Raw genomic sequence first — 12,169 nt, 5'->3', positions numbered from 1 at the left:
ACAAACGTAAAATGAAAAATAGATGTAGCTAAAGTTAGGCAGCATAAAAAACCAACAACATAATAATCTACTAGGCATGTTTAAATTGAATTAAATAAAATCCTTTGCGCAAAAATAGGTATGTTAGAGAGTAAAAGCGCATAGAAAGCCTCGCTACTTTGCTGTGAAAGAAGTGGATGACTAGATACAACTTTTTAAAATCCTGTGCTATCTCTATCGATTAAGGTAGTTTTCGAAAGATTTTTCAAAGCAAAAATAGCGTAGTCTTTCTCTTTTAAATCTAGATTATGTCTAAGGTAGTTTTTGAACAGCTTTTCAAAGAAAGGTTAGCGTAGCTTTCCTCTTTTAAGTTTAGCTTATGTAGCTTGACATCACAAAACACAAAATTCAAAAAGACAAAATAAAATATAAGATAAACGTAAAATAAAATATAGATGAAGCTAAAGTTAGACTGCATAAAAAAACAACAACGTAATAACCTACTAGAATCTAATAAAACCCTATGCACAAATGTAGGTATGTTAGAGAGTAAAAGTGCATAAAAAGCCTCGCTACTTTGTTTAAGGTAGTTTTTGAATAGTTTTTCAAAGAAAGCTTAGCGTAGTTTTCCTCTTTAAAGTTTGGCTTATGTAGCTTGACATCACAAAACACAAAACACTAAAAGGAAAGGTAATATAAAAGTTAATCGTAAAATAAAATGTAGGTGAAATAAATGTTAGGCTGCATAAAAGAAAAAAAAAATCGTAACATAATAATCTTCTATATATGTTTGGATTGAATTAAATGAATTCCTTTGCGTAAATATAAGCAAACTAGTGAGAAAAAGTGCATAAAGAGCCTCGCTACTTTGCTGCAGAAGTAGTGGATGACTATATGCAATTTTTTAAAATCGTGTGCTATCTCTATCGATTAAGGTAGTTTTCGAAAGTTTTTTCAAAGTAAAAATAGTGTAGTTTTCCTCTTTTAAATCTAGCTTTTGTCTAGGGTAGTTTATGAATAGATTTTCAAAGAAAGGTTAGCGTAGCATTCCACTTTTAAGTTTAGCTTAAGTTGCTTGGCATCACAAAACTCAAAACTCAAAAAGAAAAGATAAAATATATGATAAACCTAAAACATAATATAGATGAAACTAAAGTTAGGCTGCATAAAAAACCAACAACATAATAATCTACTAGGCATGTTTAAATTGAATTAAATAAAATCCTTTGCGCAAATGTAGGTATGTTAGAGAGTAAAAGTGCATGAAAAGCCTCGCTACTTTGTTAAAGGTAGTTTTTGAATAGTTTTTCAAAGCAAGTTTAGCGTAGTTTTCCTCTTTTATGTTTAGACTATGTAGCTTGACATCACAGAACACAAAGCTCAAAAAGGCAAGATAAAATATAAGTTAATCGTAAAATATAGATGTAACAAAGTTTAGACTGCATAAAAAACCAACAACATAATAATCTACTAGGCATGTTTAAGTTGAATTAAATAATGTCCTTTGCGCAAATATAGGAAAGTTAGAGTAAAAATCCATAAAAAGCCTCGATACTTTGCTGAAGAAGAAGATGACTATATGCAACTTTTTAAAATTGTGAGCTATCTATATCGATTTAGGTCCTTTTTGAGTACTTTTTCAAAGAAAAGTTAGCGCAGTTTTCCCCTTTTAAGATTAGATTATGAAGCTTGACATAACAAAACACAAAACTAACAAAGGCAAGATAAAATATAAGGTAAACGCAATATAATGTATAGATGAAACTAAAGTTAGGCTGCATAAAACAAACGGGTAACAATACTCTTCTATGTATGTTTACATTGAGTTAAATAAAATCCTTTGCGCAAATATAGGTATGTTAGAGAATAAAAGTGCATAAAAAGCCTCAGTACTTTGCTGTAGAAGAAGTGGATGAGTAGATACAATTTTTTAAATTTGTGTGCTATCTCTATCGAATAAGTTAGTTTTCGAGAGTTTTTTCAAAGCAAAATTAGCGTAGTGTTCCTCTTTTAAATCTAGATTATCTCAAAAATAGATTTCGAATAGTTTTTCAAAGAAAGGTTAGCGCAGCTTTCCTCTTTTAACATTAGCTTATGTAGCTTGACATCACAGAACACAAAAAGATAAAATAAAATATAAGACAAACGTAAAATGAAAAATAGATGTAGCTAAAGTTAGGCTGCATAAAAAACCAACAACATAATAATCTACTAGGCATGTTTAAATTGAATTAAATAAAATCCTTTGCGCAAAAATAGGTATGTTAGAGAGTAAAAGCGCATAAAAAGCCTCGCTACTTTGTTAAAGGTAGTTTTTGAATAGTTTTTCAAAGACAGGTTAGCGTAAATTTCCTCTTTAAAGTTTAGCTTATGTAGCTTGACATCACAAAATATAAAACTCAAAAAGACAAGATAAAATATAAGATAAACGCAAAATAAAATATAGATGAAACTAAAGTTAGGCTGCATACAAAACCAACAACATAATATTCTACTAGTTATGTTTAAATTGAATTAAATAAAATCCTTTACGCAAATATAGGTAAGTTAGAGAGTAAAAGTGCATAAAAAGCTTTACTTTGCTGAAGAAGAAGATGAATAGATGCAACTTTTTAAATTCGTGAGCTATCTCTATCGGTGTAAGGTAGTTTTTGAACAATTTTTCAAAGAAAAGTTAGCCTAGTTTTCTTCTTTTAAGTTTAAATTATGTAGCTTGACATCACAAAATACAAAACTCAAAAAGACAAGATAAAATATAAGATAAACGCAAAATAAAATATAGATGAAACTAAAGTTAGGCTGCATACAAAACCAACAACATAATATTCTACTAGAAAAGTTAGCCTAGTTTCCTTCTTTTAAGTTTAGATTATGTAGCTTGACATCACAAAACACAAAAAGGCAAGATAAAATACAAGGTAAACGTAAAATAAAATAGAAGTCAAACAAAAGTTAGGTTGCATAAATACAAAAACTGCATTGCCAAAAATAGAATTTGTTGTCTAGAAAGACCTTTTAAACTTTGTTTCTTTCGTTTTTTGACTTAGTGAATCGCGATCTGGTTTTTCTTAGGCGCGCTTGTTTCTTAGTTGTTTTTTTTGTAAAGAAACTTTATTCAGACGTTTTTTTTTACGCAACTCCTTTAACATTATTTTTAACAAAGTATTCTTTTATACGTGTTTACATTGAAATAAAACCCTTTGCGTAAATAGAGATAAATTAGAGAGCAAAAGTACATAAAAAGCCTCGCTACTTTGCAGAAGAAGAATTGGATGGCAAGATTCGTGTGCTTTCTCTTTCGTTTAAGGTACTTCTTGAATATTTTTTCAAAGAAAAGTTAGCGTAGTTTTCCCCTTTTAAGTTTAGCTTACGCAGCTTGACATCACAAAACGCAAAAACCAATAAGGCATGATAAAATACAAGATAAACGTAAAATAAAATAGAAGTGAAACAAAAGTTAGACTGCATAAAAACAAAAAAAAAAAAAAAAACATAATATACTTCTATGTATGTTTACATTGATCTAAACAAAATCCTTTGTGTAAAGATATGAAAAAATAGAGAGTAAGAGTTCATAAAAAAGCCTCGCTATTTTGCTGAAGAAGAAATGGATGTCTAGATCTTTTAAAATAAGGAACTTTTTGATTTCTTTTTCCGAAAAATGGTTGGAGCAGTTTTCCTTTTTTAAATTTCACTTATGCAGTTTAACATCACAGGAAATATTATTTTGCTTTTTAACAAACTCTTAAAAACATCAGAAGTAATTCTAAATGCAACTCTATTAAAAGTTTTCACAGAATAACAAAACGACTTCTTTTTTTTTTTTTTAAAGATAAAAAAAAGTTTGAACTATCTTTAAATAAGAAATGTGAGAACAGTTTAACAGAACTTCTTGTTTATTATGTCTTTAGCGAAACAGATAAAAATATTTGCAAAAGCATAGATAAAACAAACTACACAAAAGGCCCATCTTTATTGCCAAACTGAACAAACTTATCTAAACTACATAAATGGTTTCACGATATTGCCATATTGAACAAACTTTTCTAAACTACCCTCTTTTTGAATTTTTAGCTTCATGTTTTTAATTTTGTCTTTAATATGGCTTTGGTAGGAGTACTTTTGCAAGACATGAATGAGCTTGTCACTGCTATGATTTGCCAAGATGCCAAGGTAATCTTTGTACGAGCAACTTGAGCTTACATCTGTAAACACGTCTTGCAAGATGTATGCCAACACCAAAGCTGCACATCGTGGAAAACTTCTGGTGTTGAACCATTCGTTGTGGCCAGGGCAAGCATTCAGCTCTTCAACTATTTCATCTAAAATTTTACAAACTCAAGTCATAACACAAAGTGATTAAATCAAATATTCATTTGGTTCTGAAGTAAGACAAGATTTATTCTGTTTTTTTATTTATTTTTTTTTTGTTGACCTTATTGTTTGCACTGATAGCAATAACTGGTTTTTGAAAGATTACCTAAATGGCATTGGCTAACTTCTGCTTTGTTTTCCTTTGTTCTTGGCTGAGTTGATCCTGAAATAAAATAAAACCATGTTCATTTTTCTAATTCATAAAAACCATCAACAGTTTCTAAGTGTTAGAGATGATAACAAGCTGTGCATGATTTCTAACGGTGATGTTTCTAACTTCATCATTAGAAATCGGGTAGACACAACTTTCTAAAAGTGCACTTAGCAATGATGGCTAGTTTTTGTTAACAGTTAACCATCTGAAATTGTGCAAGAAGAGGTTTGTGTTTATATATCTTTGTATAAATTAGGTTTTACATTACCGATGAGTTCTTGAGTGAAAGATGGCATTTCCAACTTGATTTTTTTTCTTCTTGGATCTTTTACTTCTAAAACATAATCAGTTTTAGTATCATTCACTTGTATAAACATTTAAGCAATCACAGAATTAGTCCTGCAACAAATACATACACACTTCTGTGTTGTTTTTTTGTTTTGTTTTGTTTTTTTTACAGCTCTAACAATAACAATAGGGCAAGGAGTTGATTTGGGCATTTTCATTTTTTGAAAGCGTGTTGAGATTTGCATAAAAATCAAAAATCAAAAATCAAAAAGAATTTACCTCTGGATGTAGAGGCAAGACTTTGGCTAAATAGGCTACCAACAGATTGAACAGCATAAGGTGAGAGCTGCTTTGCAAGAACAGTACCAGCCTGTTGGACAGGAACAGCTGAAACTGGATCAGATGAAAGAAACAAACTGGGTTTGGCCAATGTTTGCTGAAAAGCAACAAGGCTAGGAGTCAGAGGAACAGAAAAGACCTCTTTTGAAGGACAGAAAGCGACTTGCTGAGAAGGAGAAGCAGAAACAGGTTTGGCAACCACTTGCTCATTAAAGTAAACTGGAGAAAGTTTTGCATGGTGTTCAATAAAATCCGGTTCATCAGGAAATAATGTTAATGCAAGAGGAGAACAAGCTGTGCCAACAGGAACAGCTAGAGTCTGATCTACATCCATACAAACAGCTTGTTCGTTAGGAACTAGTTGTGCAAGAGCAGGGGATAGTTCAAGAACTGGACCAGCGATTGTTTGTTCAGATGGAACAGACGAAACAGGAGTTGAGGTAGGTTCACACAAGAAATCTACGGCATGGTCGTTGCTATCCTCTAAAGGAACATTGTTTTCTACAGCTGGAGAAAACGGAACCACTGTGGTACAGCTGAAAGTAGCAGCACATTCTTCAGAGTCAGAACCGGAGTCTAAATCTTCCTCAAAGATGTCCTCAACCTCATGAAAACCGTACTCCTCTGCATTAGTTTGGAGCCAGTCCATCACATCCTTCTCCTTCTTTGGTGGTCTCTCAGACTTTTCAACAGTCAAAGACTCTATGACTCCGAAGGACTGTCCGATGCCCAGGGCAAAGCGCAACTCCTCTGCAGCGTTCCACTGGGACACATAAAAGCTATCCATTGTGTTCCTGCTGTGCTTCATGTAGAGTGTAGCAAACCGCTCGCGATCTTCTTTGCTGTTGTTGGCAAAGTAAGTGGCTATCGAACCGCGAATGCAAGTGGGAGTAAGACGCTTCATGGGAATGTTTACTTGGCTTTTTCTGAAGCAGGACGTCAGGCAAGAGGAGATAGCAGAGGAACCCATCTGGTAAACAGGCACTCTAGTTGCACCGAGTGTCACACATTCGTCTTTGTTGGGTCTCATCGATGGAAAAAGGGGCCTGTAGCAGTCGCTCAACTCCAAAACAGTCTTGGTGTCTGCAGCCATGTAGTGAGAGTCGTTGACAAGAAGGTCTCTGTATCTCAGCAAATAAATATCGATCAACACTTTCAAGTCGTTCGGCACTAGAATGTTTTTGGCTCCGTACTTGTATGCTGTTTTGTAGCGCTCTTGCACAATGCAATATCCACACTCACTCTTCTCAGCAGCCATGTAGTCTCTAATGTTTAAAAGAGCAATGTTAGATTTTCTTAAACTGTTAATTACAGTGACAGAGAGCAGAAGATGGTTTCGTAGAGACACAGCATTGTCTCTAGTCGGTGTAAGAGACGGCTTTCTAATCGATTCCACTAACTGTCTTACGTATGCAGACTTGCCATATTCGTTCAGCAAACTGACATTGATGATGTTGATGCATTTTTTGCTTTTCACAAGGCTCCTCCTCAAAGAACGAAAGGGCCTCAGCACTTTTTGTAACTCCTCCACCTTGCAGCGCAAACGTCGGATGGCCTCATGAGAAAGTCCGAAATAGACATTCCTGGCTTCACTGAAACGAAACAGGAGACAAAGGTAGACAAGGCGGTTGTACAACGTGTGACAAGACATGGCTTTTGTTTGGTCAAGTTCACTCAGCTTGGAATTGAGCTGAATGTTTTTAAAGTGCATGGAAAAGTATCTATCCTCCAAAACGTTGGAATTGGTGAGAGCGTTCGGGTGCAGCGTCAGCGTGCTGTCACAACATGTCAATATTTCAACAACTGCATTTTTGTAGATCTTTGCTTGTGACAAAGTGTTGTTGTTGGCTACCACAAGCCACTTTTCAAAATCTCTGAAGAGCTCATCTGCTGACTGGTAATAAAAGTGAAAAGCATCTTTGTCCAGCTGAAACAAGAGTCTCTTATCTTCTGTCAAGACGGAGGAGTTGGAAACCAAGTGCTTTAAGGAATTAAAATCAGAGTCTAGGACGGATTCGGTGTTCAGCTCTTTGTTTTCTACAGAGGTGCAGTGGTTTGCAGAAGGAGCCTCGGACGAACCAGCAACTGATGAGGGCAAGCTTAAAAGAGGATCAGAGGAAAGAACCGGAGAAGAAAAAGAGGAGGAAGGCCCAGGAGCAGAGGATGCAGAGCCTGATGCAGACGCTTGTTCAGCTACTGGCTTAATACCAAAGAAGGCAGGTCGAATAAATTGAGGGACATAGAGCTTGTCGTTGTCGTATCGCTTTGCCTCTGCAATCTTTTGTTTGATCGTCTTGGAATCGTAGAAATGAGTCTCTTTCAAGTGTATGTCCAGTCGGTCGTAATACTTCCAACATTGCAAACAGGGGTAAGGTTTTGGACAGCCGGACTTGCGTTCGAGACGAGCATGCTGAAACTTCCTGACCATTGCAGAGTAAAAGATGGAAGCTTCATCCAAAGTCCAAGAATGATCTTTTTTAGTCAAGTGTCTTTTAATGCTTGTGGAGGAATGTTTGCACAAAGGCATCGGACAGCTAACAGCGTACCTCTTCTTGGTACCATAGAAAGGTACAACCCTGTTTACGGAGCCACACGCTGCAACTAATGCGGCCCTGACTTTGTTTTTGAGCTTTAAGTCTCTCTGTTCTTGTGACTGCCTTCTTTTCTTTTTTTTCGCTTTAGAGTTCGGAGAAGGGGCAACAACAGTGTTGTTTTCTTGTGAAGAAGACATGTTCAGGTGTTTGTTTGCAACGGTTTATGCTAAAAAAAAGAAGACAGTTAGTGAGAGTGTTTTTCTTCTGCCTGCATCCTGGAATCCTGGAATGTTTACAACTGCAGGGAAGAGCTGTGTTTTTTCGAATCCTCTGCAAAAGAGAAAAAAGAAAGAAAAGAGAGCAACAAGAAGAAACAAAGTTTCCACTAGCAAATGAAAAAGAATGAGAGCAACTAGCATTACATGCATGGTGGCAGCAGTGATTGCTATTATGAGAAGGAGAATGAGAAAAAAAAAAAAAAAAAAGAAACAAATAAATAAAGAGATGGAGTTTGAGAGGATCTCGCAACCATATGACTCAAAGAAAGAAACTGTGTTGAAAAAAGGCAAGAGAGGGCAAATAGAACTTGCTAACAAGGACAAATGACAGACATAACTACAACAGTAACAACTCTCATTGCAAGCATAATAACAACAGCATCAGCATCACTGACTCAGAGAGTGTTGACATAACAAAAAAGAAAACAAAAGTACAAGCCAAGTGGGGGAACATTAACAAACACTCATTGCAACTATAACAACAACAACAACAACAGCAACAGCATCACTGACTCAGAGGGTATTGATAAAAAAAAACAAGCAAAACAAAAACAAACAAAAAAACAAATAAAAAAACAAAACAAGCAAATTGGGTGAACAGTAACAACTCTCATTGCAAGCATAATAACAACAACAGCATCAGCATCAGCATCACTGACTCAGAGAGTGTTGACAAAATAAAATAGACAATAAGCAAGCAAAGTGGGTGAACAGTAACAACTCTCACTGCAAGCATAATAACAACAACAGCATCAGCATCAGCATCACTGACTCAGAGAGTGTTGATAAAATAAAACAGATTATAAACAAACAAAGTGGGTGAACAGTAACAGCTCTCATTGAAAGCATAATAACAACAACAGCATCACTAACTCAGAGGATATATAAAAAAACAAACAAACAAACAAACAAAACAAAAACAAAAAAAAAACAAGCAAAGTGGCTGAACAGTAACAGCTATCATTGCAAGTAAAATAACAACAACAGCATCAGCAACATCATCACTGACTCAGAGAGTGGTGATAAAATAAAACAGATTAAAAAACAAGCAAAGTGGCTAAACAGTAACAACTATAAATACAAGTAAAATGACAAAAGCAGCAACAGCATCACTAACTCGCAGGGTGTTGATAAAAAAAAAAGCAACAAACAAATAAAGCAAGCAAAGTGGGTGAACATTAACACTCATTGCAACTATAATAACACCAACAGCAACAGCATCAGTGACTCAAAGGGTGTTGATAAACAAAAACAAAGGCACAAACAAAACAAGCAGAGTGGGTGAACATTAACAACACTTATTGCAAGCATAATAACAACAACAGCATCAGCATCACTGACTCAGAGAGTGTTGATAAAATAAAATAGATTATAAACATGCCAAGTTTGTGAACATTAACAAACACTCATTGCAACTATAACAACGACTACAGCAACAGCATCACTTACTCAGAGAGTGTTGAGAAAAAAAACAACAAAAAAAACAAAAACAAAACAAAACAGAAAACAGAAGTACAAGCCAAGGGGGGGAACATTAACAAACACTCATTGCAACTATAACAACAACAACAGCAACAGCATCACTTACTCAGAGGATATTGATAAAAAAAACAAACAAACAAACAAACAAAACAAGCAAAGTGGCTGAACAGTAACAGCTATCATTGCAAGTAAAATAACAACAACAGCATCAGCAACATCATCACTGACTCAGAGAGTGGTGATAAAATAAAACAGATTAAAAAACAAGCAAAGTGGCTGAACAGTAACAACTATAAATACAAGTAAAATGACAAAAGCAGCAACAGCATCACTAACTCGCAGGGTGTTGATAAAAAAAAAAAGCAACAAACAAACAAAGCAAGCAAAGTGGGTGAACATTAACACTCATTGCAACTATAATAACACCAACAGCAACAGCATCAGTGACTCAAAGGGTGTTGATAAACAAAAACAAAAGCACAAACAAAACAAGCAAAGTGGGTGAACATTAGCAACACTTATTGCAAGCACAATAACAACAACAGCATCAGCATCACTGACTCAGAGAGTGTTGATAAAACAAAATAGATTATAAACAAGCCAAGTTGGTGAACATTAACAAACACTCATTGCAACTGTAATAAGAACAACAGCAACAGCATCACTGACACAAAGGGTGTTGATAAACAAAAACAAAAACACAAGCAAAGTGGGTGAACATTAACAACACTCATTGCAACTATAACAACAACAACAGCAACAGCATCACTGGCTCAAAGGGTGTTGATAAAATAAAGAAATAAAAACAAAACAAGCAAAGTGGGTGAACAGTAACAACTCCCATTGCAAGCATAATAACGACAACAGCAACAGCAACACCATCACTGACTCAGAGAGTGTTGATAAAATAAAATAGATTATAAACAAGCCAAGTTGGTGAACATTAACAAACACTCATTGCAACTATAACAACGACTACAGCAACAGCATCACTTACTCAGAGAGTGTTGAGAAAAAAAAAACAAAAACAAAAAAAAAACAAAACAAAACAGAAAACAAAAGTACAAGCCAAGTGGGGGAACATTAACAAACACTCATTGCAACTGTAACAACAACAACAGCAACAGCATCACTTACTCAGAGAGTGTTTATAAATAAAACAAAAAACAAAAACAAGAAACAAAAATACAAGCCAAGTGGGTGATTACTAACAGCGCTAACAGCAGCAACAACAGTGTCTTTAGAAACAACAAACAAGTACAACAGCAACAACTGCTTTTACAGAGTATAACAATAACAACAACATGGCACTAACAACAACAAAAGGGTTGGAATAAAAACCTGTAGGCAAAAGGAGAGCTGCATTCAGACAAGATCGATTACAAAGAGGCTCTTCTTTAGGACAGAGGAGAAACTGCTTTTGAGGGACAGAGGGACTTTTGTTGTTGTGGTTGTTGTTGTTGTTGTGCAGAAACCAACAAACTTTTATTGAACCGAATATAACCGAATATAACCGAAAGTCTTGTTTGCTTCTGTTTTGTGCCATCAAGAAGGGAAAACAAAACATCACAAAACAAACGAAGCAAACGAAACAAACAAACAAACAAACGAACGAAACAAACAAACAAAAAAAAAAAAATTAAAAAAATTAACAAACAAACAAACAAACAAGCAAACAAACAAAAACAAATAAGAAAAACAGAAAACGCAGTACCGAAACCTCGCCATTTTTTATCCTTCCTCAAGCTTTCTCTGGGCGCCAAAGACCGAGAAAGTTGAGCAAACGTGACGTTGAGGGGGGGGAGGGGGGTACTTAAGGACAGCAGACCGACCAATGGCACGCTTAGGAGAGACCCACGTGAATGCTACATTTTCTTTCTATGTACGCTGAATCCGCTCAAAGTCTGGAATTTCCAGCATTCACGTGTCATCACTCCAGCCACCAGATTGGCCCACACTTTGCACACTTTCAAGACTAGAAACTCACTTGTGCTCAATTTGAGCAAAAAAAAAAAAAAACTAAGTCTCGCATGGCGACAACTTTTCCAAAAGCAAACAAAGGCAAACGAAGGCAAACGAAGAAAAAACAAAAACAAATAAACAAAAACAAAACCGAATAGGGAGAGAGAGAGTGAGTCGACTCATTTCTTTCGACTGCCTTAAACGAGAAGTCTAAAACGTTTAAAAGTTGAAAACTAAGTTTTTTAAATGAACTGCACCGAAAAAACTTTACGACAGTTTAGCTGGTTAAAAACGCAGAGGAAAATATTTTATAAAATTTAAGCGTTCTAAAGATGTCCATTTTTGTTTTTGTTTTTTTTATTTTGGTTTGTTTCTGGCTTGTTTCTTTCTTTAAATTCTAGCGATCGAGCATATTTGAACGGTTTCATCAACCTGTCGGCGCACGTGCTCGAGAGCTAGAACTTTGATTGCTTTTGTTGTTGAGAATTGAGAATGTCCGAGCAGGTTTTTTTATCGATTTCATCGCTTGTGGCGAGGCAAAAATCAAAACGCTTTTTGGACGAAAGAAAAGAGATTAAAAGGAAAAAAGAGAAGAAAAAAAAAACAAAAAAATAGGTTATGTGTTATGAACATTTATTTTCTCACGCGATGACGTCTAGTTTTGTTAGAGTAATTAAAATATGGTATCAAGTTTGTAATTTCTATCTTATTTTTAGTTACGGATAATTGCCAATTATGTCACGTTTAGTATACACAACGCTGTTTTCTTAATAGCAATA

The 12,169-nt window shown here is 35.1% G+C and overlaps 1 protein-coding gene across 2 annotated transcripts; it reads right to left on the bottom strand.

The window, feature by feature from the left end:
* Nucleotides 1-3,933: 3,933 nt before the first annotated feature.
* Nucleotides 3,934-11,215, bottom strand: LOC149876108 (uncharacterized). 2 transcript variants are annotated; one of them, XM_090075702.1, is made up of 5 exons: nucleotides 11,143-11,215; nucleotides 5,075-7,894; nucleotides 4,776-4,841; nucleotides 4,460-4,516; nucleotides 3,934-4,301 (listed from the first exon to the last, which is right to left on the bottom strand). In XM_090075702.1, exons 2-5 carry the CDS (start codon nucleotides 7,863-7,865, stop codon nucleotides 3,982-3,984), a joined length of 3,234 nt encoding a protein of 1,077 aa, XP_089931828.1. In that variant the 5' UTR covers nucleotides 7,866-7,894; nucleotides 11,143-11,215; the 3' UTR covers nucleotides 3,934-3,981. The 2 variants fall into 2 exon arrangements, with proteins under 2 accessions (XP_089931828.1, XP_089931829.1); XM_090075703.1 differs by lacking the exon at nucleotides 11,143-11,215 and having other exon boundaries at nucleotides 5,075-10,709.
* Nucleotides 11,216-12,169: the final 954 nt, after the last annotated feature.

This window comes from Hydra viridissima, unplaced genomic scaffold (assembly GCF_058129835.1).
Source record: "Hydra viridissima isolate aposymbiotic clone 2 unplaced genomic scaffold, HvirCarnegie_v1 scaffold_31, whole genome shotgun sequence".
NCBI lineage: Eukaryota > Metazoa > Cnidaria > Hydrozoa > Anthoathecata > Hydridae > Hydra > Hydra viridissima.
This window is presented reverse-complemented; position numbering and strand designations above follow the sequence as displayed.

Bases quoted from the DNA above. Each gene is read 5' to 3' on its own strand.
- LOC149876108 (XM_090075702.1), bottom strand. From the start codon at position 7,865: ATGTCTTCTTCACAAGAAAACAACACTGTTGTTGCCCCTTCTCCGAAC. The intron at 4,517-4,775 runs GTAATGTAAAAC...ATTTTATTTCAG, and splicing joins TTTCACTCAAGAACTCATCG to GATCAACTCAGCCAAGAACA. The intron at 4,302-4,459 runs GTAATCTTTCAA...GTAAAATTTTAG, and splicing joins AGTTAGCCAATGCCATTTAG to ATGAAATAGTTGAAGAGCTG.